This window comes from Oncorhynchus keta, chromosome 14 (genome assembly GCF_023373465.1).
Source record: "Oncorhynchus keta strain PuntledgeMale-10-30-2019 chromosome 14, Oket_V2, whole genome shotgun sequence".
Lineage (NCBI taxonomy): Eukaryota > Metazoa > Chordata > Actinopteri > Salmoniformes > Salmonidae > Oncorhynchus > Oncorhynchus keta.
In genome coordinates, this window is record NC_068434.1 from 70,185,900 (window position 1) to 70,213,812 (window position 27,913).

Sequence of the window (27,913 nt, forward strand, 5' to 3'; positions counted from 1 at the left end):
TTAAATCAAATACATTTTATTGCACTAATATTTGACAAATATAAACAAACAAAACAAAAGATGAAGCCATATTCAATCAAAAACACATTTACACCAGGTTACATGGTCTTGTCCTGGCTGTGTTTGAATGAGTGTCTACAAATAATAAATTAATAGCTGTTAATAGATATTCAATCAAATATAAAACATCATTTTCACTATAGGCTGGTCATTTTCTCCCCGGTTTGGGAATGACGTAGTTACCACTTGTTGCCACAGGAATGAGGAGCTTCCGGGATTCCATTGGGAGATATTTCTCAATCAACACATTGACTGGCATGCTGTCAGTCACAAACCCCTGTCTGGAGAGAAACAGAGTTAGAGAAAGACGAATGCACGCACACACGACAAGGAGATTATAGTACATACTGTACACTTAAACACCTGACGAACCACAGCTATAAACAAACCTCCGCATCAGCAGCTCTACATCCTCTACCTCAATGGTCTTCCTCTTGGCGTGAGCAGCAAACATCTCCAAGTCATCAGCTAGTCGGTCAAAGTAGAGCTCCATTCTGGCAAGTAAATGTTACACATGCATTCATCCATCAATACATTATCATTAAGTAAGTCCTCTATTGTCACTAATACAAATAATTTAACATCAACGATAAAAGAACAGTTGTATTCTGATGTTTTCCTGTCTTTAAACAGATCGGCACATCACTAAATCACTTAATGTGCAGGTTAATGAACAAGCACTTTTCCTTAAGATGGACGTAGATTCTTACATCTCCTTTAGGACAGGGTAGACATCTGTAGACACCTTGGTCTTGGCAAAGTGTTTGAACACACTCATGATGTAGCTCTTAGAGAGACCAGGATCCTTCTTGGCCGATCCAGTCCGCTTTCCCCTCACCGCTTTGGGCTTCACCGCAGCTGCAGCACCAGCCGAAACACTGAGGCCTCAAAAGACAACAGATTAGGTCACAAGCTTGCACACAAACTAGCACACAATACTACTACTAAAATGATTGCATGTGTTTGTGTGTGACTTGCCTTGGTTGAAGGTTTTTGAGAATAGTAGGTGTGGCCAGGGGGTCAATAGGCAGAGCATTCCTCTTCTCTCTGACAAACGCAGGAGTCTTCATGGACAGCTCTGTAGGAAAGAAGGGGTTAGTCATCACAACATATACGTACACGCACACACACCTGAATACAGATTTTGTGGATCTAACCTTCACTCTGGATACCATCCCCCTCTTCCACATCATCCCAGTCCTCCTCGTGGTCAGCTGGGCTCTGGGCAGTGATGGGGTGCAGGGATGAAATGCTACTATGAGGGGCATTGTTCTCAGGTACAAAGGTCATCTCTAAAGAAGGCATGGAGTTCTCCATCTCCTCATTTCCAAGGCTGGTGCCTGTTCTACTCAAACCTTCCAGCTCATCTTCCTGGGGCAGCGGGGAGGGAGGGGCGCTGCCAAGGGTTACTGTGCGGCTGTGGGCGCTCTCACTAGCTCCCACCTCCGGCCCGCTGTGCCACTCACCAGCAGTGTCCCCCTCTGACCTTCTGCCTGCGCACCCTACAAAACACACACAAAGACATCAATAAAACAGTCTCACAAATATTAAATGAAATACAATAGAAAATAGAATAGACCCACTAAGATTATTTTTCTGAACAGTCTTGTTGACAAGCAGTATTTGAGCCAAGTGGAATACTGTCCACATCAGCCAATGTCACATATTTCATTATCACATCATGCTCTCATTACCAACCTGACTCACCAGTCTCTGTAGGATGGAGCTCTGCTCCCATGCTCTTGTAGCCCCTCCCTCCTTCCATCACTCCAGCAACCTTGACACCACCCTCTGAGCAATAAGCTCTCCGACTGATGTGCATCGCGTTGTGTACTAAACTCTGTGATGTCAAGCCTTTTTCCACTACCTGTCTCCCTTCATCTGCTACATCTTCTGTCTGAGATTCAGTCATCTCCTCCTCCTCTCCTTCTGTCGGAGACTCGGCTACCTCTCCTTCTGTCGGAGACTCGGCTACCTCTCCTTCTGTCGGAGACTCGGCTACCTCTCCTTCTGTCGGAGACTCGGCTACCTCTCCTTCTGTCGGAGACTCGGCTACCTCTCCTTCTGTCGGAGACTCGGCTACCTCTCCTTCTGTCGGAGACTCGGCTACCTCTCCTTCTGTCGGAGACTCGGCTACCTCTCCTTCTGTCGGAGACTCGGCTACCTCTCCTTCTGTCGGAGACTCGGCTACCTCTCCTTCTGTCGGAGACTCGGCTACCTCTTCTTCTGTTTGAGATTTAGCCAGCTCCTCATCTTCTCCTGTCCGGGAGTCAGCTACCTCTTCGGTCTGTGATTTGGACTCCTCCTGTCTCACCAAGGCCTCTCTCTGCCCAGCATCAACAGCCAAATCCTCTCCATCTTTGTTGTCTATTTCCATCGTGTACTCATTTTGTTCCCCTACCACCTCCATATCTTTCTCCTCCTCATCCTTCATTCCTCCCATTTCTCGCTGGATCTGTGTGCCTGTGATGGTGTCTTTGTCCTGGGTGGCGATAGTGAAGGTTGTTGCTGTGTCATCAGGCGGGGCGTAGAGCTCTGTTTTGCTGGTGATGATGTCATGGGTGATGTCAGGAGCGGTGAGGTCACTCAGTCCCAAGTTGAACCCCTCAGAACGAACAGTCTCACTGAGACCCTGCTGATCCTCCCCAACACTCAGCTCTGAAAAACAGGGAGAGGGAGGTGGGCGTGGGAAGAGAAAAAAAGAGGTGGAAGTACTAGGTTTAAGTTTGACTCTTCACACAAAATGTAGTCTTACATAAGAGTCTCAATCTCATATTGTTCCCGATAATTTAAGTGCATATCATACAATATAATACACCGAACAAAAGACAAGCAGAGATATAAGGGGGAAGAAATTATATAGGATACAGAGGAAAGGGCTTACCAGGGTCTCCACCCATTGCCGCCTGTCGATTCCGTAGGGCCTCGTCAAACTCCTCAAGGCAAATTTTTTTACGATTTGCTACCTTCCTTTGAAATCTCCTTTTCTCAGTCCGAATGTCCACAAAGGGTGTTTTCAGAGAGAAGGTGATAGAGCTAGAAAATATGAGAAAACAGCCTCATTTACATTTCTGACATTCAATACTGAAATTCAATGAGAGAGCAGAAGTTTTTCCAATTTGCAGCTCTTTACCTTGGAGAGGCAGAAGACAGGGATGAGAGGTATTTTTCTGTTGCACTGCCACCTTCTCCATCTGCAAACAAGGAATCCACAAACATAAAATTCTATCAGGAAGTGAATACATCCATCATCAGACTCCTAACCAACAGGCTCCGAGACAGCTTCTACCCCCAAGTCATAATACTTCTAAATATCCACAAGGCAACTAAATAGCTAGTCCGTGTAACCATTAATTATCTGCATTGATCCTTTCTTGCACTGACTTTATGCACTCACAATACTATATACAGACACACACTCTCACATAAAGCCCACACACATCATGTTACTCTTATTATTATCTATTATGATGCCTAGTCACTTACCTTGCCTACGTGTACCTACAGTATCTACTTCAAATACCTCATACCCCTGCACATTGATCTGGTACTGGTACTCCCTGTATATAGCTCCATTCTTGTGTATTTTATTCCTCGTGTTACTATTTGTATTATTTTTTAACTCTGCATCGTTGGGAAGGTCTCGTAAGCAAACATTCAATGGAAAAGTCTACACCCATTGTATTTGCCGAAAAATACAATTTAATTTAAACTTGAACCCATGAAAAGTGAGATTGTCAGTGGGTCAAAATGAGCAGAAGAGAAAATCTCTTCTCATATAGAGCAGATAACCAGTATGTTTAATCACACCCTGTAGCATGTTCAGAACATGCTCCAGTTATAGATGTCACACAAACTTAACCATGCGCACACACTGTACAGTGCCGACCATGACCTTACCTTCATGTTCAAGCTGCCTGTTGAATGCTGTTATGTTGAGACTCCGACATGGTCGCTTCCTGCTTAGTCCCTTCACCGTATTTGACAGGTTTACTGTGGTGGTCATGTCAGGGAGATCCAACTCAGACAGCCCTGTACTAGGAGGCAAAAACAAAAACAAGGTGTGAACGCACAAACACATCACCACACCAATAATGCAGAGGGCTGTGTGTCCTGAGTGCACCTCTGAGGATATCGTCCTTGTCTGTCAGCATACCTTGGGCGGTTGCTGTGAAGACTGGAGTTTGTGGAGGGCAGCTCTGGCACCTTCCTGACTGGCCGGTCCTGAACCAGAAGGGATGTCTCCGGCTCTGACCAATCAGAGAGGAGACAGAAAAGAAACAAAAACAAAGACCATTGAACAACGGGCCATAATGTGCCCATGATGAGCATATAATAAAACATACATCTTACCGCTAGTCAATAATTAAAACGCACACACTCTCACTGTGATGACAACACTCACCTGTCTGCAGGATCCCCCTGAGTAGGTATCTAGGTGTGATGTCATCGTCATAGAGAAGTGAGTCTGTGGCTGGTGCAGGCGTGTTTATCTTCCCGACTCCCTCTGATACAGCCCACCTCTTACTGGGTGGCTCTGGCAGGGAAGACCTGGAAGTGCTCTGTAAGAGAAAATACAAAAATGCTGATGAACTCAACACAAGCCTTGTTTAAAACAGTTGCCCAACACAGACAAACGGACAGAAAGACAGATCTTCAAAGTAATGCCGGGCGGACACTACACAACTTTAAAATCCTAACATCCCTGAGCCTCTCACATTAAATTACCGTCTTTCCTGTAGTTGTCTTACCAACATAGTGCTGCGCAAACAAACGAGGGGAGGTCACACACGACAACATTCTTCATTTGGTCTTGAGGATTCTCTATCCCATGCGGTCTTGACAAAGATGCGATTTCATAGCTAGAACGAGCTGTGTCTCAAGGCAGCCTCAAACGTTATCAGTCAGACATTCATGCTTACCATACAGAGTTGAAATATCTAGCCAATACATTTTAATTGAAATACATTGGGTGTAAAGAGCTTGTCAGAGCTGTAACGATTTGACACTTTGGCAAGTACAAACACATACTAGTAGTAATCATCGCTCCTGCTCGAGAGTACACATTCTGGGTGATGTGATACTAAGTCATCATCTCACTGGCTATTGCTGATCACCGTTCTCAAATCTTGTCATTACACATGTCACACTACAACAGCATTGCAGATTTTGTGCAGATAAAATCAAACACCTTTAAAAATATTGGGACGTCTGGGACTGCTCAAAGACAGGATCGGTAGCCCTCTGATTACATCTCTGACCCGCTCACATTAAACAAGCGTAGCTGATGGCCACTCACCCAGAGTAGGCAAGGACATGGGGATTTTGTCTCCGGTCTCAAAACCTTGTCTGGGACAGCTAAAATTGGGGCCAAAATCACAGTGTACACCCAGCTTAACCTGACCTCACGAAGCTTCTTTTTGATGCTCTGTTTGAGGGCCTCCTGTGGGGTAAGGGCACCAACATCACTCCTCCTTAGTCTGATACTATGTCTGACTCTGAACCCAGGGGACTGGAACTGAGCCTGGGAGGCACTAGAGAGGACATAACACACATGGCTTATTCCATTAAAATGTTAACATTTATCTGGAGATATCACAGTTGACAAGAAAAGGCCTGTCAACCTAACAGTAGACAACCGCTAGCCAAAGCAAGTTTAGTTGATCGATAGTAGTAGGTACTGTGGGTGACACTTTTCGACAGTGTTGATTTACCTGCGGGTAATTGGGGACCTGGAGGACTCCGTTTGAATTACATTTTGCAGGAGAATTCGAGCAGACAGGTCCTCATCTACAGAATCCATGGCATAACGTTCAGTCTGTCGAAACAGAAGAAGTCAACGTCTTATCGATATTCTGGAAATAATTGACATGTTGTCAGTTTCAATTAGTTAGCTAGCTCACTACCGGCTTAGTACTTGCTAGCTAACGTTAATGCAAATAAACACATAACTTACTACTTCTGAAAGTAAGTAAGTGGGGCGACTAACGCGTTAAAGTTAACTACGCTAACGTAACAGGTTAACCTAGCTAGCTAGCTATCCAAACTAAGCTAAAGTTAAATTTATCATACTGACTGACACAATCAAGGAATTCTACCGAGTCGTGTTCACGATACGTTAGATTCGTGTCGCCTCTATGTGGAAAAACAACGTTTTGATGTGCTATTTTATGATAGTATCCTAAGCTTTCTAGGATACTATGAAAAATTATATATACAATAAAAACTTGCTAGTTAGTGTTTACCTTTAGCGGATGGCTCCCGCGTTTAAAATGTAAGTGAAAACTCGCGAGATGAGAATTTGGGGAAGCAGAAAAGCTATTCGGGATTCATTATGGGACATGTAGTTTATTTAAGTTCTTAGTTCTGATACACGATTGCTTGGAAAACAGTAATAATGGATACAATAGTTAAACATCTATCAACATAATGCACTTATGAGATATTATACACAAATACGTCTAAAACTATATTAATTGTGCGCAACACTAAATAAAATGTAATCTTTTTGGGGCTGCCTGCTTAGGACACAAAACAGGAAGTTGTAAGCATTGTGGGACGTGTAGTTCCGCTTCGAGGCCGATGGGCTTGATAATAACGCGAGGAAGAACGAAACAAAAATAAATTAGATAAAACTTCAATAGAATAACAAGTTTATCAGATTTTCATTTGAATAAATATGCCTGGATTCACCTGCTGTGTCCCTGGCTGTTACAACAACTCTCATCGGGACAGAGAGCTGCGGTTCTACACATTTCCAAAGGATACCACGCAAAGGGAAATTTGGCTCAAGAACATCTCCCGGGCCGGGGTGAGCGGCTGTTTTAGTACCTTCCAACCCACTACTGGACACCGCGTCTGTAGCGTACACTTTCCCGGTGGCAGAAAGACCTATACCGTTCGAGTACCGACGCTCTTCCCGCTGAGAGGAGTGAATGAACGCAAGAATCGAAGGGGCAGGAACAGGAAAGCGTCTGCGGCGGCTACAGCCCCCAGTCCAGGTAGTATTGTCATCACAAACGTTGTTTCGACAGCCCCCGGTGCCGCTGAGACCGCTCAGAGCGATGCAGTCACCGACACAGCTGCTACTGATGGCCCTATCGTGGTGCAGATCGGCCCAGACGGCGAATACGTCGGATGTGTAAATCCAGCCGCGCAGGGTGACGGGTCCTGTTTTACTGCGGTCGTCTCCAGCTCCACTGACCTGGCTGGGGGCGAAGATCCCCCTGCAGACGCCGCAGCCGCTGCCCAGCAGCAGACTGTGCAGTACTACAGCGTTGTCAGCAACCCGCTGGACCACGCGTACTCGCTGACCACCGGGACCACCTCGGCCGAACTACTTCGGAAGCTGAACGAGCAGCGGGACATCATCGCACTCATGGAAGTGAAGATGAAGGAGATGAAGGCAACCATCCGCCAGCTGCGCGTAACCGAGGCCAAGCTACAGGAGGAGGTGCGAGAGCGGGACCGTTTGCTCTCGGCAGGAGCAGCGGTAAAGAAAATGTGACCATCATTTCCACCCAAAGGATGGATAGCTAAAGACCGTCGCGACCTAAGACTTTAACGTGAGATGAAGGGGGTCCGTGGAGAGCAGAGCAAACCCTCTTTTTTTACGAAAGCGATGACAATTTATTTTCAATAGAAGAGATAGCAACTTTTTGGTCTACTCATGCTATTTTTGGTTAGCTAGTTGATAGTAATAATCCCATAGTTGCCTATAAAACATTGCCCAATTTAGTCCACCCGTGTGTTTGCTAAGTGCAAGCAGCCTTTTAGGGGAGTGTAAAAACATTGGCCAATGCATTCTTGTGGATTGCCTGGCTGCAACTCTGTAGCCTACTTTCGACAGAACAGGGGGTTGGGGGAATTATTAGGCCATTTTTCTGGTTGTTGAGCTGTTTGTATGTCAGTGTCTGCAGTTGAATTCTCATTGCAGTATATTAAACACCAGCTTTTCAGCTCAGAGGCCATCCTTCAAAACAAGGTTGCTTTGTGACTCTAGCTGTGGGAAGATGTGTTGGGTATCATAAAAGTATGTGTGCTTATGAGGTGCCTATTTCCACAAGAGACCTGTCTTGATCCATGGCTCTCTGGTTGCAGGGCTTTCACACCACCTAAAGGTTCACTGTGACTGTGTGTCTCAACCTTCTCCCAAATAGTTTGATACAGTATCTGTAGTTGCCACTCTCGTATGGATATTATGTTAACCTCTGACTGTTGAACTTTGACCTGGCAGCAATGACTGTTCTGAAACTTAAACCATAACCATTTGAAGTAAATTTAATTTTGAAATAATATTTCCTGAGTTGTTTCTTTATCTGTTTAAATTGATGCATGAGTGTAATTCTTGGTGCAGTGATCAAATCATGCAGTTGATGTCTATCATTTCTATTCCCCTTTTCAATTGAAACAGACTTTCTCTTAGAGAAATTCACTTACCGTGAACATCAAAGGGATCTAGAATCATGACTTAATCTTATCTTGATTATAAGAAATGTGTTGGACATTCCTAATATTTCTCATAGTCAACTTACACACAGCACTGGCACGCACACGTACCCCCCAGACATGCCACTAGGGGTCACAGTCCCCAGGTCCAGAACAAATTCAAGTAAATGTACAGCATTATACAGAGCCATGAGTGCATGGAACTCCCTTCCATCTTATATAGCGTGAGTGAACATCAAGCCTGTTTTCAAAAAACAAATAAAGCAACACCTGATGGCACAATGCCTATCCCTCATGTGACCTACTTGTTGTGTGTTTGTACTGACATTCATGTGTAACTGATAGATATACACACACATGTTAATGTTTTTAACTGTAAATTGTAATGTCTTTTGTCTGTAATGTATTTTTCGTTAAGCGTCGGACCCCAGTAAGACTAGCTGTCGCCATTGGCGTCTACTAAATGGGGATCCTAATAAATTAAATGACTAGCTCACATTAAAGAATATCTGGTATGGGGAGTTCATTTTCAAAATTAAGTTTGAATCCTCTCACCAGACCTGCTGCACTATACAGAGACTGTAGATGGCACTACACTACAGCTTGGACATCAATGTCACTGGACTTTCCCTCCCCATTCTGTCTGTGCATCCCTATAGATCACCTTTTCTCTATCTTTCTCCCCTGGCGGATCATGGTCCACTTTATCTTACCTTCCTCTGTTATATGGGACCTTATGCATTCTTACCCCTGTCCTTAGCATCAGTAAACTGTAATTTATAAGAATCTTTGCTACTTTCTATTGTATTATTTGGTTGTAGATTCTAGATATTTGGTTGTAGATCTATTAGTGAGTGACTTGTCTTTAGCAAACAGTCATTAAAATCCATTTATCATAGTTAAATAAAGGTTAAATAAAAACCTTTTTTTTTCAAAGAGCGAGATGTGATGAGCATTGCAATGTAGGGGACGTGGCGACAGATTTTCATGCGAATATTCCAAAATACGCATAAAAACAAAACGCGCATTTTCCCACGATAGATGTTTCCATCAAATTAATTTGTCGCTGATAAAAGGCGGTGCGTGATGACGTAATACACGTAAAAATACCCTTTGAGGTATATAAAAAAAAAGAAGTTAAGTAGGTTTCCACCTCATTTTCAACTCAAATGATGGTTTTATCACAAACTATGTTGCGTTATATAGTGAGTGTGCACACTCTTGGAACGTGCGCTTTAGCGGTGTTAGCTAGAGCTCACATATAGCCTACATAGTGAGATTATTATTATGGACGAAAGAGCGAGATTATTTTTATTTGTCAAATGGCAGCCAAACATCGATGATCATGTCACCATAACAAGACCCTCGATATTTATTGGAAAGAAGCAGCAAGCTCATCACCTTGCACTTTCACCACCCTGTGAAATTCATCATAATTGATTTAATCTGTAGGCATGGTTTCCCAAATCGTAGTTGGAGGACTACACGTCATCGCGTGACTCCCAAATTTACTTCGATATGATGGTTATTGTATCAATATTCGCGCATAAAAGCGTTTCCATCGACATATCTCGCATAATTCATTTTACCGACACAAAAAGATCCCATTACGTCTCGCGTATTGAGTTTTGTCAACATTTGGAATGTTTTCATCTGGCTCGTCATGAAATGTTTTATCCTACATGTACTTTACTAGCATAAAAAGGTTTAATGGAAACCTCCTTCATTTGTATGGATTAAAAAGCACTGGACAGTCCAAAACACTGAGGGATGTCAAATTATAACAGTGTAGATTAAGGAAAGGAGACGAGGAGGCCCAGTAAGAGTATTGATATGCACCCTCAGTCTTCTGACCACACCACTCTGAGGCTCCACTGCTGGTTAGCAAAGGGTTTGTCAGAGGGCTAACCCCTCACATGAAAGCTCAGAGCGGTTTCTCAGGGTAGGTAACCTGTATGTGTGTATGTTTGTTAGACAGTGTGCAAATTGTGTCTGTGTGAATATTCTGTGTACAATGCATTGCTAGTTATTTTGGAGTTTAAAGATCATCGATGTGTGTAAACTGGATGACTCACTATGCAGTTTGTGTATATATGTACATTTGTCATATGTTTCCCACCGAAAGAATGTACCTTTTCAGCTGACATGGGTACAGGAATTATATGTGTGACAGAGCGAGAGAGATGAATGGAGAGAGGGGGGTTCCTAATCTGGATTTATTCTCTACCCCAGGTCCCAGTAGAGTTATGTAATGACTTAATCTAGGCCTGTCAATCAAATTTACACAACTCTCTCTCCCTTTCCCTATCCCCTCTCTCTCGCTCTCCCCCCACTCTCTCTCTCTCTCTCTCTCGCTTTCACCACACAGTATCTGCGTAGCGTAGCCACTCATGTCTAATCATTTCACTGTCTCTTCCTTAGTGCCTTATATAATATGAATCAAATTCCCTAAAACATTGTGCATGACTCCGCTGCCTCTCCTATCATGGTACTTTCAAGAAGAAACCCTATGTCATTAGAGTATTACAAGATATATATTATAGTATAACACAGTATAACACTGTGTTTTGACGTGAATGTCTGTGAATTATATATTTTTTAGAAAACAAACAATTCATGAAATCCTCTATCAAACAATCCCATGCCAAAGCTCTCAGTAGTCATCGCGTGACTTGTGTAAGTGATCACACTGCCATGCATCGTTCCAAGTGGATTTGCCTCTATTTGTAAGGATTTACATTTGCTTTTGTGGCACATTTCTTCCTTTGGTTATGTTAATTAAGCCTGTTTAACCTTGTTTGCCCGTGTTGATTTCGTTAGCCTGTGTGCACTCTGGTGCTATATATATATACTGTCCTTGCCTTTCATTGTTAACCATTGTTCTTCTCTATTCTCTGAACAACCATAGAAATAAAGCACATGCACTTTATCTGACCATAGTGTCCCTACTTCTTAATCTACCTAATCCGACCCTCAAATCTATATGAAGATGCCATCCATTGAACTGTGGGAGATTAAACAGCAGTGTGACGATCGTGGCTCTCAGCTTCCTGCCATGCTGAGACCCTTATTCTGCAATCAGATAGTCAGGGATATTGTGTATAGGACCTAATCTCAATCCCTGTTTCCAGTTGTCATTCTGATACACACACACACACACACACACACACACACACACACACACACACACACACACACACACACACACACACACACACACACACACACACACACACACACACACAGGGGCATAGCAGGTGTGTGTGTATCTCCAGAGGCAGTCAGATTATTCAGAAGCTAATGGTTGTATTAAACCGCAGATTACTGTTGAGATATCGTTCCTCCCATGTGTGACTGTCTACAGATGTGAAACAGGACTTATCTACTAATGCACCCAGCGCCAGCCATCTGGGGGGCATGGAGGGTGGAACAGGGGGCATACAGTGGGAAGTGGGTTGTTAAAACTGTCTGTGACTGTCTATAATCCAAAGGCTCAACCAGGTAGGGCTGTCATTAGATGGTGGGCAGAGGGAAACTCCATATATGATCTGTGTGTGGGTAACTAATGTTGCCTGAACCCTGCCCCCCTGTCCTCTGGGAGCTGAGTGTCCCAGAGGATCCTGTGATTCCGAGCTCATCCATCTGCCCGCTTCTTCCCAAAAATCAGATTATTTAACCCAGCACAGCCCACTTTACCATCCTAGAAAACAAGACATAGTCCCACACAGGCAGAAACTGTGAAAATACACTGTATACAGTATATGTGTGTGGGGGTGGATAGGACAGATTTACTGAGTAATCTCAATAAACCCAGAATAAATTCCATTCATTGAGAAATAGTAATTCCAAACATCTGGAATTTATGGGTCTGTGTTAGGGAGTATTTCCCCTCTTTTGTAAGAAACTGTTCTGCAAACTAAACTCAACAAAAAAAGAAACGTCCCTTTTTCAGGACCCTGTCTTTCAAAGATAATTTGTAAAAATTCAAATAACTTCACAGATCTTCATTGTAAAGGGTTTAAACACTGTTTCCCATGCTTGTTCAATGAACCATAAACAATTAATGAACATGCACCTGTGGAACGGTCGTTAAGACACTAACAGCTTACAGACGGTAGTCAATTAAGGTCACAGTTATGAAAACTTAGGACACTAAAGAGGCCTTTCTACTAGACTTCTAATTCCATTGTCACCCTCTCTAACTGGACTGTTGATTCGGTGATCTTGCTAAGGAAATATTCTGTCAGGACGGCTATCTGTTTATTCCGGACAGGGACACATTATTCCACTTCTGTTAGTCACGTCTGTGAAACTTGTTCAGTTTATGGCTCAGTTGTTGAATCTTGTTATGTTCATACAAATATTTGCACATGTTAAGTTTGCTGAAAATAAACTCAGTTGACAGTGAGAGAACGTTTCTTTTTTTGCTGAGTTTATATAAAGCCCATATTTCTCAGGAGCTCCGCTTTCTCTTCTATCTCTCTACCAAACTATTGACACACTGCATTGTGAGTTTGTGCTATGTGCTATTTTACCTACACTAAATGCCCTTAATAGTGAGATTGGAAATGAGAATGCTCTAATCCAGTGTGCTATGATGTGACGTCCCTGGTCCGTTGCCCCCAAGCTTTCCACAGCTTGCCCTCCACCCCTCCCCTACACACACATCCCCTGGATGCAGCACGTCGGCCCTTTGCTCTGTTAATCCCGTGAACACTCACTACGATCTGCCTGTATGCTCTGCTCTACTCTTGAGCTCTGATGATCCAACAAATGAATGACAGGACACCTCACTCTGAGAAGACACCAACATTCTGTCCGGGATTATAACACTGCTGTGAACGTCATCAGATCAGAGCCCATTAATTGTGTGCTGGGGCTCCACTGGACTCAGCTGGGCCAGTTGAGTATGAGGTCCCATGCCTGCACCGTGACTTTCCTCCTGCCTGTTGCTCTTTACCTCTGTAAGGATGCTTTCCCCTTATCTATTTATGTATTGTATGTCTGTGTGTCTCTGTGTGTGATGTTACTTTAGTGTGGTGAGCGCAGTTTGATGCTTCAAAAGGCAGCTTTTACTTCACTCTGCTCTTACTAGTTTCCTGTATTTTTTTCTGTTCAACTGTTGTTTGTTAGAATATTTGAAACTGAAGGGATGGCATAAGTAGCAGAGCAGGAGTGATGGTTTGGTATGGGGTGATGGTAAATTGGTCAGGAGAGGACAGCAACTGTATGGGTGAAAATGTATTTCTTTCTGAATCCATTCAGATATGAAGGAGATAAGTTTTACGAAGCACTTATCCTAATGAAATACATGCTGTTCTATCTTGTTCCGAACAGCACAGTGTGTGTTTATGTGTGTGTGCCTCCCACTGTCGTCTCTCAGGGAGTTGTGGGACAGCTGGAGAATACTATCCCACTGAGTGATGAGGATAGGGGCGGTACCTCCTGTAGTCTACGGAGTTGACTAAAGGCTATAAGAATGTTATGTTGAGAGAGAGAGACATAATGCATGTTGTGCTAGTACACCAGAGCAAGAGATTCATTTGTTGAGTTTGTTGCATTCACCCCAACCTTCCCCCTGTGGTGATGCTCATCTTCATGTTCCTTCTCCACCCTCCCTCAGGGCTAATGTGTGTGTGTGTGTTTGTGATTATATGGTTGTTTGTTTGTTTACCAATGTGTGTGTACATGTAGTTTACACACGCCACACATCAGGTATCTCCAGAGGTGGACAGGCTGATGAATTACCTTACTCCGATGCTAAAACCCCAGACGTAAATAAACAAATTAAAAGTAATCTATTAATAGCAGTGGACAAAAGAGCTTATGTATCTACTGTAATTCACATTCATACTCTTCACTCCCTCAGATCTGGCTCCTGTCTGTTGGGCTGCTGCACTCCCTAGCTCCTGTGGTGTCATCTACAAGAGCTTTGCTCAGTGTCTCCTCACTCTGGGGGACAGTCTGGGTGACACACAGAAAGAGCAGAGCACACAGGACATTGACACAGTCTGCAGGTGAGTCCCTCTCTCCCACTCCAATTTGACACCTACTCAATCACTCCAGCTCTCTTTTTCTCCTTGCATATTCTCCCATCTCCTTACAAACATAAGTGTTCATTTTCAGACCAAGTCACTCCTACAGAATCAGACTGTAACCCAACATGTGCTCCAACACACACACGTCCCACATCCCTCATTCACAACCTTCAGACTTCCTTGGAGTATTCCTTTCACATACTTAAAAAAAAAAAAAAAACTCCCTCACAAACCACTCTCTCATGTTGTCATATTTGCCCTCTTACAGATCATGGGATGCATTCCATGTGTGCGCGAATGCGGCACTTGCCGGTTGTCCTGGAGACGCAGCGGCTGTGTGGGAGTCTCTGAGGCAAGAGTCTAGGAAGACACAGTTTTCTGGAAACCTCTATGACATGTGTGCCAGCCGCACCATACTGGCACCCAATACAATGCCCGTGCCACCCTCCCTGAGCCCAACATCATCAGACCAGACCAATCAAGAAACTCTAAAAGGGTACACGCATCACCTTGGACCCGCCTACACCACGCTTCTACTCTCAGCATGCATCTCTCTACTGCTCCTGCTCAGGATGTAGCCCTGGCCTCCCTCAGACTGCTATAGGTTCTCTGTGAGCCTTGTGTTTTACTGGACTGAGCATAAGATTAACCAACACACACCTGGGAAAACCCCTCACTCCAAAACACACGCAAGCACACATCCTCACGCCAAAATGCATACCTCCTCCAACACGCATACACACACAGGCATGTATGTACATGTACACACAAACACGCAAGAAAACACTCAAGCGTTATGGACTTTATTCATGGCACATAGCTCATGTAAGAAAGAAAGACAGGAACAAAAAATAGAAAGAACGAATCTAAGACCTTTTATAACATCTTGAGTTGTTTGGATTCAGAATCAGAGTTGTTGACCAATAGTATTAATGTAAAATTAGATATCAGACCTACAGAACCCCTACACCTGTATACACTTTAGTGTTTTTATATGAGCTATACCTGTAAAATGTATTTTACTCAGCCACCACTTGACTAAATCCCTATATTCCCCAATCATTGATTCTTGCATTGCCTGTGTGGGCACTGGGCATGGAATAGCCACCACAAACAGTGTGGTGGTGTAAAAATGATATCAGAAGCTGCACTTCCCTTAGATACATGTTTGTTTTCATAGTTTCATGTCAGATTTCTCAGAGCAGTTGTTTTAAGGATGCATGCATTGTTTCATTCAATTGTAAGATGTGAAATCAAACAGACACACAGCTGATTAATCCAGACAGTTAGATTTGACAATTCATGCATTCATTTGTAATAAAATCTATTTACAAGGATATGTATGGTGTAGTATGTAACGTGCAATGTGTGTGTGTATCTTATGCGTGTGTGTGTGTTTGTAATCGTTGCTCTTAAATCCTTTCATAACAGAAGGTCATGAGCAGATCAATCTAATCTGTCTTTGTTCCTGCCCAGCATCCCTCGATGCAGCCTGACAGCCCAGGACATACTGTACATCCTAGCCATGTGTCAGAGTAGGGGAGGGAGGAGGAAACATGAAGAGATGGTGAATTATGATGTGAACATGGTCATGAACAGAAACAAAGATTTAGAGAACAGTAGACAATGCCATTTGTGCATGCGTGTGGCTATGACAAGAGATGAGACAGGTGGATATATTTTTTGTTAATCCTCTTTTTGGTACCTTTTTTTAAAGACCCAATCTACTAAAATCTATTCTCTAGTCTCCCTGTGACCAGTATTTGACCTGGGCACCGGGCCATGTTTTCTTTCAGGGAGCCCTGAAATCTCACCCTCAGTCCCAGGTAGATTAAATGATACAGAAGAGATTCCATGTGTTTTTGCATTAGCTGGTCTGTAATAATACTACTGCTAAAACACGCAAAGACTTTGACAAAATAACTGCTCTTTAGGTTCACATTTATGCATGATCATCATCATCATTACTCTATTTTCTAAATTATTTTTTAATGTTTTATTGTCTGTAATTGGGGCGGCAGGGTAGCCTAGTAGTTAAGAGTGTTGGACTAGTAACCGGAAGGTTGCAAGTTCAAACCCAACCTGACAAGGTACAAATCTGTCGTTCTACCCACAGTTCAGAGGCTGTCATTGAAATAAGAATTTGTTCTTAACTGACATGCCTATTTAAATAAAAGGTTAAAAAAATTATGAGCCCGTGTGTAGTGCATATTTGGTACTTAAGTGCCACCTAGTGGTATATTTACAGTATTTGTGTAACTAGCACTGAGAAATTCCCCATACTGTACTATATAACGTTTTATTTTATGAGCCCTGGCTATAATCTGGGATCATCTTGGAATGGATTTGAATGCAGTTCATGAACACTTAATTCAGAACACTGAGCCTGAGAATACAGAATATAAAGTATAACCAGTAATAGAACAGCTACGGAAAACTAACAAAAAAAACATTGTTTTGAGCGTGTTGGGTGTAAACCCATGGCCTGCGAAATAGCTCCACAGCAGCTCTCTGTGCTTACATTGTACCCGTCTTCAGCAAAACAAGGCTTTCCCAGATTGAACACCTAAACCTAGTGTTGTTAATGCTATCACAGCCTTCTGCAGAGTTAGTCCAGCTCCTCAATGAGACAACCTGGTTTGCTGGCTTCAGGGCTCTGCCTCTGTCTGGGTTCTCCCTGAGGTTCTGATATCACCAGCTCTGGGGCATCCCCCGCCTCTGGGTCCAATGCTACTAGGTGATTGGTGGGCGATTTGTTTGACATTTTGTCACAGACCCTGAACAGTGAAGATGAGCATGGACCTGAGGTAGATGTGGTCCACACTGTCCCACTCTGATGTATGATTGGATCTACATCGTTGTTGTCTCCTGAAACGACCTCTATCATTGGCCAGAATACTCGCTGGAAACACAGGTTCAGACATAACAAAGCTGACCCAAATGAAATACACTCTCTGCTGATTTAAATGCTGTGTTGACCTAATGAAATATTAGCATGTGAGTAATTTCGAGACTAATTGTGTGAATTTGGAATATGCCTGCTGACTATTGTACAATAAATGCTAAAGGTATTCTATTCTTTATTTTGGGTAATAAAAGTTACAGCCTAGTGTATGGTATGTAATGTACCTGCGAGGAGAAGATGCAGGTGCTGTCTGGATCTTCAACATCCACATCCTCCAGGTCAGGGAGATCCTGTAGAGTCAGGTGACCATTAGTCAGGGGACAAGGCTTTCGTGCTCTAAATGAAGGTTAGAGTCAAGAGCTAAATGATAAAGAGTCTGAGGCAGTCTGTGCTTTTGGATAAGATGCTGATGGAGAGGGACTAGATAACAAAACATTATTACAGTGTGATAATCACTATTATAGTGACTGGTAATGCTTGACTGTGGTGGTCAGTCTGACTCACATCAATACGAAGTGGTGGGCGTGGCCCCAGGTGGATGGTCTCCAGGTCCTCTGTCTCCTCTAGCTCAGTCACCATTGGTCCAGGACCGTGCTCTACAATTCTCCCAGCTGTCAGACTGTGGCTGGGTACATACTGACTGCTCTCTCTCTAACTTCTCTTTTTGGCTGCCTTCTTTGTAGTTGTTCTCTCCTTGACTGGTTTAACTCTAACAGTTCTTCCTTTAAGCTTTCTTCTGTTGCTTGCTCTCCATCTGGCTGATCTCCCTCTGGCTGATCTCCCTCTTGGTGCTCTCCATCTGGCTGAACTCCATCTGGCTGATCTCCATCTGGCTGATCTCCCTCTTGGTGCTCTCTCTCTAGCTGATCTCCCTCTTGGTGCTTTCTCTCTAGCTGATCTCCCTCTTGGTGCTCTCTCTAGCTGATCTCCCTCTTGGTGCTCTCTCTCTAGCCGATCTCCCTCCGGATCCTCTCTTTCTGGTTGTTCTCTGTCTAGCTGCTTCTTCAGTGGCTGTTCATTCCCTAGCTCTTCCTTTTCTGTCTGTTCTCTCTGTGTCTGTAGGAACTCTTCATGGGCCTCCAGACTGTCCTCCACAAACGCCTGGATCCTCTCCTCCCAGCCTGGGCTCTGATTCTGCCTCTGGTTCTTTTTACTGGGGCTCTCAAGTTCTGGAGTTGTAGTAGTCTCATACTCCCCTAGAAAAGGTCAACACACCCTTATCAAACTTCTCTACATCATGTGTGTGTAAGGAGGTTCCAAGTGTGTGTGTGTGTGTGGATATGAGTGCGTGTGTGCGTACCTTTCTTTAAAAAAATATATATTTTTAAATTTGACCTTTATTTAACCAGGCAAGTCAGTTAAGAACACGTTCTTATTTTCAAAGACGGCCTGGGAACAGTGGGTTAACTGCCTGTTCAGGGGCAGAACGACATATTTGTACCTTGTCAGCTCGGGGGTTTGAACTCGCAACCTTCCGGTTACTAGTCCAACGCTCTAACCACTAGGCTACGCTGCCGCAGCTCTCTGAGTCGCAGATTCTCCATGGCTTGGTCTCTGATGGTTGCCATGGTGTCCAGACTGTCCTGGATCTTCCTTCTTTCTTGTGTTTGCCATGATTCCCTCTCCCTGCGCTCCCCCTCTGGACCCGCTGTCCCCCACGCCTCCGCACACGCCCTTCATACCGCAACCACATGACAGTCATACAGCATCCAAGGACCAACATCACAGACCACACAATGACTCAAGCATAAGTATGACATGTACGGGCAAACAGAGACAAATTGGTAATGCACCTGTCCTTTGGGAACACAGGTCGGTCATCCAGGTATGTGAGCTGTTTGAGATGTATGATCATAGTCTTCCTGTAGTATGGGATTTTCTTTATCACTTCATTTCCCATCAGGTTCAGCACGCGCTGAGGAGAAGGGAACAACAAGGGTGTATACACACACACACACACACACACACACACACACACACACTTGAGTATATTATCAGCATGAAGCAAGAGTATTTGCATTTTATAGTCAGTGTGTCATGCGCATGGGCATACTAATGAATAAAGATGATATGATCTCTATTGCATACAGTACTGTTAATCTGTGTGAGCCTGTTATGAGCATGTCTTCTCACCAGTTCAGGCATTCTCTCCAGCACAGTGAGGATGTCTGGGTCATCCAGCAGGTTGTGGGGCATGTCCAGTACACTGAGGGAGAGGCACTGACTCAGATGCTCCACGTCTCCCACTGTCTGCAGCTTATTATGGGCTATCTGCAAGGTGCCCAGATCAGGCAGGCAGGCTGGGAAAATACTCACAAAACAAATAGATGGAGTCACACACACACACACACACAGAGAGATAGGTGTGGTACGTAGAGTGAGGACAGACTCACCAATGTTTTCGATGGTGCATATGTAGTTGTTGCAGACATTGAGGGTGCAGAGCTTGCTGAGTGGTTCTAAGTTCTCCAGATTGTGTATGAGGTTCTGGTGGAGGAAGAGGCAGCGTAGGTCCGTTTGGGCCTGCAGGTTCTGGATGCGCTGCAGTCCGTTGCACTCCAGCCAGAGACACTTCAGCCCTGTGTACTCCTCCAGATTCTCTATGGTGGAGAAGCCTAAGAGGGGAAAACATACAATAAATAACATAAGAATACTAAAAGAACTCTAACAGTGCAGTTGTATTCCACCTACAATACTATATAGACCACACAAATCTTATGATTTTAATTTCTATAAATTATTCATGCAACAATATATCTAACCCGTCCATAAAGAACAACAATTTCAGACACACCTTTGAAGTGCAAATACAGTGTGTCATTCAATCGAGGTGTCATGTAGAGTTTATTTTGCTTGCAGTGGTCCTTCAGAAATGTCTTTGTCATTCTGAGGAACATAAAGCATCACTAGTTAGAATGCTAGACAGAATGAACAATAATGTTAGAAGACTACTGACAGCCAATTCCTAGCTTTTAAGATGACCTTGGACCCGAGTCCTTTTCCTCTTGTTGTTGGGCTTGTATGAGTTTGTCGACTTCTGTATGTGAGGACACACAAGTGAGATAGGAGGATAACTTTAGACATGGCTAGACTCATGCGATTATTTAACATGTTGCCATGTGCTGACTATTATGCTAAATTATAGTGAACTGTCTAACCTAGTTTACTGGAAGTTGCAGAAATATTGCTGAACGCGATGTCAACATCTCCAGCTTGCAGGGTCATACTGGACTCCTCACCACTTTCTTCTTCCACCTCACCGGATTCGAGGGGTTCAGGATGCATCGGCGATAGTTAAGTGATTACTACTTCTATATACACTATTTACTTGTTTAGTTAACATTTTCTGTTAACGTATTAGCCAGTTGTAATAACTTGTCATAAACTCCCTGTCAGCTTTTTTCAGTTAAAGCTTTGTGTTTCCATAGCAACGGTGAAGTATCAAACGACGACCGCTATTCTCTCAAGATTGGTTGTGCAAGCCAGAGTCATATTTCATTTAAACTTTATTTTATCAGGGAGTCATACTGAGACCAATGTCTATTTTACAGATGAGTCTTGAATTACATAAATTAAAAGGAAATACATAATAAAAAAAACTAAGAAATTCGTCAGTATTAATGTGCGGATTCGATGACGCTAAACCGCGGGGCACCGTGGTATGGCCCGTTACGTCATCGGACGAAATCGGGGAGGAGCACGCTTCTCAAGTCGAACAGTAATCTGTGCCGCTCGGTCATTTTGTCAACCCATGCAGCATGGTGCATCGTCCAGAAACATACAACATATATTTTTCATCAAATACATTTTAGAATTTTCTAACTATTTTTTATTGGGAAGGCAGATAAACCGTTATAATAAAAAGCAATCCCTTTAGCATGGGAAAACACAGAATACGAGTAATTATTACACGTGCTTAAAACCTTGTGACTAGGGGGCAGTATTTTCATTTTTGAAAAAATAACGTTCTATTTTGTCAGGACAAGATGCTAGAATATGCATATAATTGACAGTTTAGGATAGAAAACACTCTGAAGTTTCCAAAACTGTAAAAATATTGTCTGTGAGTATAACAGAACTGATGTTGCAGGCGAAAGCCTGAGAAAAATCCAATCCGGTAGTGCCTCATGTTTTGAAAGCGCTGCGTTCCAATGTGTGTTTACGCATTTATGTTGAAGAATACCCGTAAGCGGCTGCAAGTGGTCACCTGATGCTCCCAGAGTGATTCTCGCATAACATACAGGTAGCCATTATTCCAATCGGTCCTACTGAAAAACTAATTGTCCCGGTGGATATATTATCGAATAGATATTTGAAAAACACCTTGAGGATTGATTATAAACAACGTTTGCCATGTTTCTGTCGATATTATGGAGCTAAATTTTGAATCTTTTTCTGTGTTTTTCGTGACTGCAATTTCCGGGCGATTTCTCAGCCAAACGTGAAGAACAAACGGAGCTATTTCGCCTACAAAAATAATATTTTGGGAAAAAAGGAACATTGGCTATCTAACTGGGAGTCTCGTGAGTGAAAACATCTGAAGCTTATCAAAGGTAAATGATTTAATTTGATTGCTTTTCTGATTTCCGTGACCAAGTTACCTGCTGCTAGCTGGACAAAATGCTATGCTAGGCTATCGATAAACTTACACCAATGCTTGTCTAGATTTGGCTGTAAAGCATATTTTTAAAATCTGAGATGACAGGGTGATTAACAAAAGGCTAAGCTGTGTCAATATATTTCACTTGTGATTTTCATGAATAGGAATATTTTCTAGGAATATTTATGTCCGTTGCGTTATGCTAATTAGTGTCAGCCGATGATTACGCTCCCTCATGCGGGATGGGGAGTCACTAGAGGTTTAATTAAGTCACTTTTGTTTGGAGCCAAATTCGCCATGGACTTTAAACAGGGCGCCTGGCTCACGACCAGCCGACGCAAAACACTTTTACATGGGGGTCCGGTCCCGGGCAGGATTAATCAAACCCCCTCTATGGCTCTGATATAAACTATTGTATCTGAGCTGTCTTTACGCTAAAACAATTTCATTGGTCAAAAGGACTGACATTCAATCTATTTTTCCCGGATCTAAAAATATGAATATTTACACAAGCATACAGCGATTCCAAAATAAAACGTGTATGTAATCAATGTAGCCTATTCTGAATAATACATGTATTGTCGACCACAAAAAGGCAGAGATCCTATACATCTATGTTTATTTCTAGTTACGTATATCTATGCACTTATTTGAACTAACTCTTACAGTAGGCCTATGTGTAGCAGTATAACTTTAGTCCGTTCCTCGCCCCTACCCAAGCTCGAACCAGGGACCCTCTGCACACAGACAACAGTCACCCTCGTAGCATCGTCACCCATCGCTCCACAAAAACCGCTGCCCTTGCAGAGCAAGGGGAACAACTACTTCAAGGTCTCAAAACGATTGACGTCACCGACTGAAACGCTATTAGCGCGCACCCCACTAACTAGCTAGCCATTTCACATCGGTTACATATACAAGGATACGATGGTTGCATCATCCATTGTTGGACTTCTGAATTAATGAAATGTACCCATTGATTATTTTTTTATTTAATGTCTTTTTATTTCACCTTTATTTAACCAGGTAGGCCTGTTGAGAACAAGTTCTCATTTACAACTGCGGCCTGGCCAAGATAAAGCAAAGCAGTGCGACAAAAACAACAACACAGAGTGACACATAAACAAACGTACAGTCAATAACACAATAGAAAAATCTATGTACAGTGTGTGCAAATGTAGAAGAGTAGGGAGGTAAGGCAATAAATAGGCCATGGAGGTGAAATAATTACAATTTAGCATTAACACTGGAGTGATAGATGTGCCGATGCTGACGTGCAAGTAGAAATACTGGGGTGCAAAAGAGCAAGAGGAAAAATAAAAATATGGGGATGAGGTAGTTGGGTGTGTTATTTACAGATTGTCTGTGTACAGGTACAGTAAGCTGCTCTGACAGCTAATGCCTAAAGTTAGAGAGGGAGATAAGACCCCAGCTTCAGTGATTTCTGAAATTAGTTCCAGTCATTGGCAGCAGAGAACTGGAAGGAAAGGCGGCTAAAGGAAGTGTTGGCTTTGGGGATGACCAGTGCAATATACCTGCTGGAGCGAGTGCTACAGGTGGGTGTTGCTATGGTGACCAGTGAGCTGAGATAAGGCGGGGCTTTACCTAGCATAGACTTATAGATGACCTAGAGCCAGTGAGTTTGGCGACGAATATGTAGTGATGGCCAGCCAACGAGAGCATAAAGGTCGCAGTGTTGGGTAGTATATGGGGTGTTGCTGACAAAACGAATGGCACTGTGATAGCAAACTGGATGTAGTCGGTGTAGAGTGTTGGAGGCTATTTTGTAAATAGCCAAGGATCGGTAGGATAGTCAGTTTTACGAGGGTATGTTTGGCAGCCTGAGTGAAGGAGGCTTTGTTGCGAAATAGAAAGCCGTTTCTAGATTTAATTTTGGATTGGAGATGCTTAATGTGAGTCTGGAAGGAGAGTTTACAGTCTAACCAGACACCAGGTATTTGTAGTTGATCCTCATATTCTAAGTCAGAACCGTCCAGAGTAGTGATGCTAGTCGGGCGGGAGGGTGCGGGCAGAAATCGGTTGAAGAGCATGCACTTAGTTTTACTAGCATTTAGAAGCAGTTGGAGGCCTCGGAAGGAGTGTTGTATGGCATTGAAGCTAGTTTGTAGGTTTCTTAAAACAGTGTCCAAAGAAGGGCCAGATGTATACAGAATGGTGTCGTCTGCGTAGAGGTGGATCAGAGAATCACCACCAGCAAGAGCAACATCACTGATGTATAAAGAGAAAAGGATCTGCCCGAGAATTGGACCCTGTGGCACCCCCATAGAGACTGCCAGAGGTCTGGACAACAGGCCCTCCGATTTGACACACTGAACTCTATCTGAGAAGTAGTTGGTGAACCAGGCGAGACAGTCATTTGAGAAGCCACGGCTATTGAGTCTGCCAATAAGAATGCGGTGAATGACAAGAGTCGAAAGCCTTGGCCAGGTCGATGAAGACGGCTGCACAGTACTGTCTTTTATCGATGGCGGTTATGATATCGTTTAGGACCTTGAGCGTGGCTGAGGTGCACCCATGACCAGCTAGGAAACCAGATTGCATTCTTGAAGAAGATAACTTAGGAATGCTGCATTAGTTTAGTTCAACTGTCATACTCAATCAAAACCCAAAATGCAAGCTTGTTTCAATCCAATGTTTGTAAACAAAGGAAATGTAAACAAACACGATATAGCCTAAAAACATGTTTAGAACTATAATGTTGACATCATGGATGCTCAGTCCTTGATTCCATAGCTCTGTCTATGAATGTGACAGTGGTTACATTTCTCCAGCCCTATCCCACAGCTTTTTACTGAAATAGGGGTGGGGATGACGGTTTGTTATTGTTTGGACTGCTGATTGCCGCTTTAAAGGTTCAATATGCAGAAATCGCTCTGCCATTTGCTTGTTGCTAAAATTCTAATAGTTTGCTTAATTTAGGACAAGCTGTATAGTGTAAAGAATCATTGTACTGTCTAAACTGACGTGTCTTCCTGTCTGGGTTGGCGCCCCCCCTGGGGTTGTGCCGTGGCAGAGGTCTTTGTGGGCTATACTCGGCCTTGTCTCAGGAGGGTAAGTTGGTGGTTGAAGATATCCCTCTAGTGGTGTGGGGGCTGTGCTTTGACAAAGTGGGTGGGGTTATCTCCTGCCTGTTTGGCCCTGTCTGGAGGCATCATCGGATGGGGCCACAGTGTGACCTGACCCCTCCTGTCTCAGCCTCCAGTATTTATGCTGCAGTAGTTTATGTGTCGGGGGACTAGGGTCAGTCTGTTATATCTGGAGTATTTCTCCTGTCTTATCCGGTGTCCTGTGTGAATTGAATTATGCTCTCTCTAATTCTCTCTCGTAGGACCTGAGCCTACGAGAGGACCATGCCTCAGGACTACCTGGCATGATGACTCCTTGTTGTCCCCAGTCGACCTGGCCATGCTGCTGCTCCAGTTTCAACTGTTCTGCCTGCGGCTATGGAACCCTGACCTGTTCACTGTGATTGCTATTATTTGACCATGCTGGTCATTTATGAACATCTTGGCCATGTTCTGTTATAATCTCCACCCGGCACAACCAGAAGAGGACTGGCTACCCCTCATAGCCTGGTTCCTCTCTAGGTTTTGGCCTTTCTAGTTAGTTTTTCCTAGCCACTGTGCTTCTACACCAGCATTGCTTGCTCTTTCGTGTTTTAGGCTGGGTTTCTGTACAGCACTTTGATATATCAGCTGATGTAAGAAGGGCTACATAAATAAATGTGATTTGATTTAAACTACATTTAGTGTAGGCTAAGAGAGTCAGCAGGAACACACAACATTTGTAAGAGAATCAACTCAACCTTTTATTTATTTTTACAACTGACGTCATAAGCTACATAGTGAGAGTTGTGTGAATCTTTTCAATTGAGAGGTCTATTCGAAAAGCTTAGCTTTCTATGAAGACACCTATATCAAGGCTTCCACGCTAGTGCAGTGACATGAGCAAGACAGAAGGGGGCAACACGAGCATGTGGGCACGAAGCTTCCCGCAAAGGGAGCTTGTCGCAGTGTACGGTTCCTCTTATTTCCAGCACATGTTACCAGAGGTAAATCAAATGCATTGCTATGAAACATAAAATATCCACCTAGGCCTACATAATTGCACCACATTGTATTATTCTCATCTGATATGAGTTGCAGTAAACATGGGAAAGTCAGTGCCTTAGCCAATGGAGTTAAATATTTACCAAATAAATAAAAAAATAATGGACACAATAAAAGTACATAACAATAACGAGGCTATATACAGGGGTACCGGTACCGAGTCAATGTGTGGGGGTACAGGTTAGTCGAGGTAATTTCTACATGTAGGTAGTCCGGGTGGCCAATTGATTAATTGTTCAGCAGTCTTACAGTCTATAACTTGGGTGACTGGAGTCTTTGACAATTTTTTGGGCCTTCCTCTGACATCGCCTAGTATATAGGTCCTGGATGGGAGGAAGCTTGGGCCCAGTGATATATTTGGCCATACACACTACTAGAGGTCGACCGATTAATCAGAATGGCCGATTTTAAGTTTTCACAACCATGACCATGAATCATGACCAGCCTTTCAAAGCACTTCATGGCTACTAGGGAGATTACATCCGGAGCAGGTCTCGTTTTGAATCAGTACTTCTGTAGTAAAGCTATATGGCACTACTTCCTCTAAAATATGCTTCCAGGGACACTACTACCTCCAAAGATGGTATTAGCCAACTGTTAATCACAGGTTTTTTGTGTACCCAAAGTGAGGAGCAAGGAAGGGTTTATAATGAAGTGTTCCATCTCAGGGAGGGGTATGAGCCCAAAGTGTCACATGATGACAAGGCTGTGAACCTTACACATAACATTAATAAGGAGGTAAGTACTTACAAAGCTTCTTCTCGGGCCATAATCTTTCTGAAGATGTCGCTTCATTTTTGCCAGTCCACTTAGAACTCTTACTGACTGTTATTGATGTCAATGATTAAGTATTTTGTCCTGCTGTACCAGGAAAGGGGTAGGCTGGTGCCTGTCTTCTCATCGTCTATGTACGGCTGGCATGTAGACAATCCCCTGGAGGCTCCCGACAAGAAGAACACACGCGTGCAGATGGTGAACAAGGAGTTCTCCGATCCCGAGGGACCTGCCTCCCATTGGAGACAGAAATGGAAGAGTTGAATGAAAAATTCAAACCTTAATAAAAGATGCAAAGTGAAACTTTATGCACTGTAGGATATATATGCCAAACACATACACACACACACTCATATACATTTGCATCCGGAAAGAGAGGATCTGGACAGAGATCAGCTAGAGAGCTAGCAACAAGAGGGTGAGAGGTCAGCCAGAGGGAGAACAAGCACAGCAGCAGAATAAAGTAATGATACTGCGAAATAATGGCATTTAAGCCCTTCCCCTACTTAACCAGAATCAGATGAACTCATAGATATAAAAATTATGTCTCTGCATGCAGTATGAAGAACAGGTAGTTTCGCAAGTCAATGCTAACTAGTGTTAGCACAATGACTGGAAGTCTACATGTACGGTATCATTGCAAAAGAAATCAACTACAAAAAAGGGAGAAGTTAGAGAGTGGTCAGTACGTGGCCAGCCAAAATCTGACAGCTGAGGTGATCATAGATCAGGGTTGGAGAGTAACTGATTACATGTAATCAGTTACATGTAATGTGATTTTTTTTAAACTGCTAATGTACTCATTTACATTATCAGCAAAAAGATTGTCCCTCTCCATCAGCGTCTTATCCAAAAGCACAGACTGCCCCAGACTCATATAATTTTGATCTGGATTCGAACCTTAATTTAGAGCACTAAAGCCTTGTCCCTTGACTAAAGGTCACTTGACTCTTGTAAA

The 27,913-nt window shown here is 43.3% G+C and overlaps 4 protein-coding genes across 8 annotated transcripts; 2 read left to right on the forward strand and 2 right to left on the reverse strand.

The window, feature by feature from the left end:
- On the reverse strand, positions 1-6,377 carry cenpt (centromere protein T). The gene is made up of 14 exons (XM_035787097.2): positions 6,306-6,377; positions 5,775-5,878; positions 5,465-5,594; positions 4,466-4,622; positions 4,217-4,310; positions 3,961-4,097; positions 3,194-3,254; positions 2,945-3,096; positions 1,768-2,718; positions 1,218-1,562; positions 1,039-1,138; positions 771-938; positions 450-554; positions 1-341 (listed from the first exon to the last, which is right to left on the reverse strand). Exons 2-14 carry the CDS (start codon positions 5,861-5,863, stop codon positions 209-211), a joined length of 2,622 nt encoding a protein of 873 aa, XP_035642990.2. The 5' UTR covers positions 5,864-5,878; positions 6,306-6,377; the 3' UTR covers positions 1-208.
- Positions 6,378-6,593: 216 nt separating this feature from the next.
- Positions 6,594-8,357, forward strand: LOC118393906 (THAP domain-containing protein 11-like). The gene has a single exon (XM_035787102.2). The coding sequence runs from the start codon at positions 6,740-6,742 to the stop codon at positions 7,565-7,567; it is 828 nt and encodes a 275-aa protein (XP_035642995.1). The 5' UTR covers positions 6,594-6,739; the 3' UTR covers positions 7,568-8,357.
- A 4,721-nt stretch (positions 8,358-13,078) lies between these two features.
- On the forward strand, positions 13,079-15,883 carry LOC118394174 (neuritin-like protein). Its single transcript, XM_052462299.1, has 3 exons — positions 13,079-13,472; positions 14,378-14,525; positions 14,815-15,883. The coding sequence occupies exons 1-3, from the start codon at positions 13,286-13,288 to the stop codon at positions 15,122-15,124; spliced, it is 645 nt and encodes a 214-aa protein (XP_052318259.1). The 5' UTR covers positions 13,079-13,285; the 3' UTR covers positions 15,125-15,883.
- Positions 15,334-27,877, reverse strand: dnaaf1 (dynein axonemal assembly factor 1). 5 transcript variants are annotated; one of them, XM_035787106.2, is made up of 10 exons: positions 20,610-21,047; positions 20,434-20,488; positions 20,246-20,337; positions 19,845-20,066; positions 19,585-19,751; positions 19,245-19,366; positions 18,893-19,125; positions 17,956-18,647; positions 17,676-17,741; positions 15,334-17,448 (listed from the first exon to the last, which is right to left on the reverse strand). In XM_035787106.2, exons 1-7 carry the CDS (start codon positions 20,734-20,736, stop codon positions 18,933-18,935), a joined length of 978 nt encoding a protein of 325 aa, XP_035642999.1. In that variant the 5' UTR covers positions 20,737-21,047; the 3' UTR covers positions 15,334-17,448; positions 17,676-17,741; positions 17,956-18,647; positions 18,893-18,932. The 5 variants fall into 5 exon arrangements, with proteins under 5 accessions (XP_035642999.1, XP_035642997.1, XP_035642998.1 ...); XM_035787104.2 differs by having other exon boundaries at positions 15,334-16,065; positions 19,585-20,066; XM_035787105.2 differs by having other exon boundaries at positions 15,334-17,414; positions 19,585-20,066.
- Between the last annotated feature and the right edge of the window lie 36 nt (positions 27,878-27,913).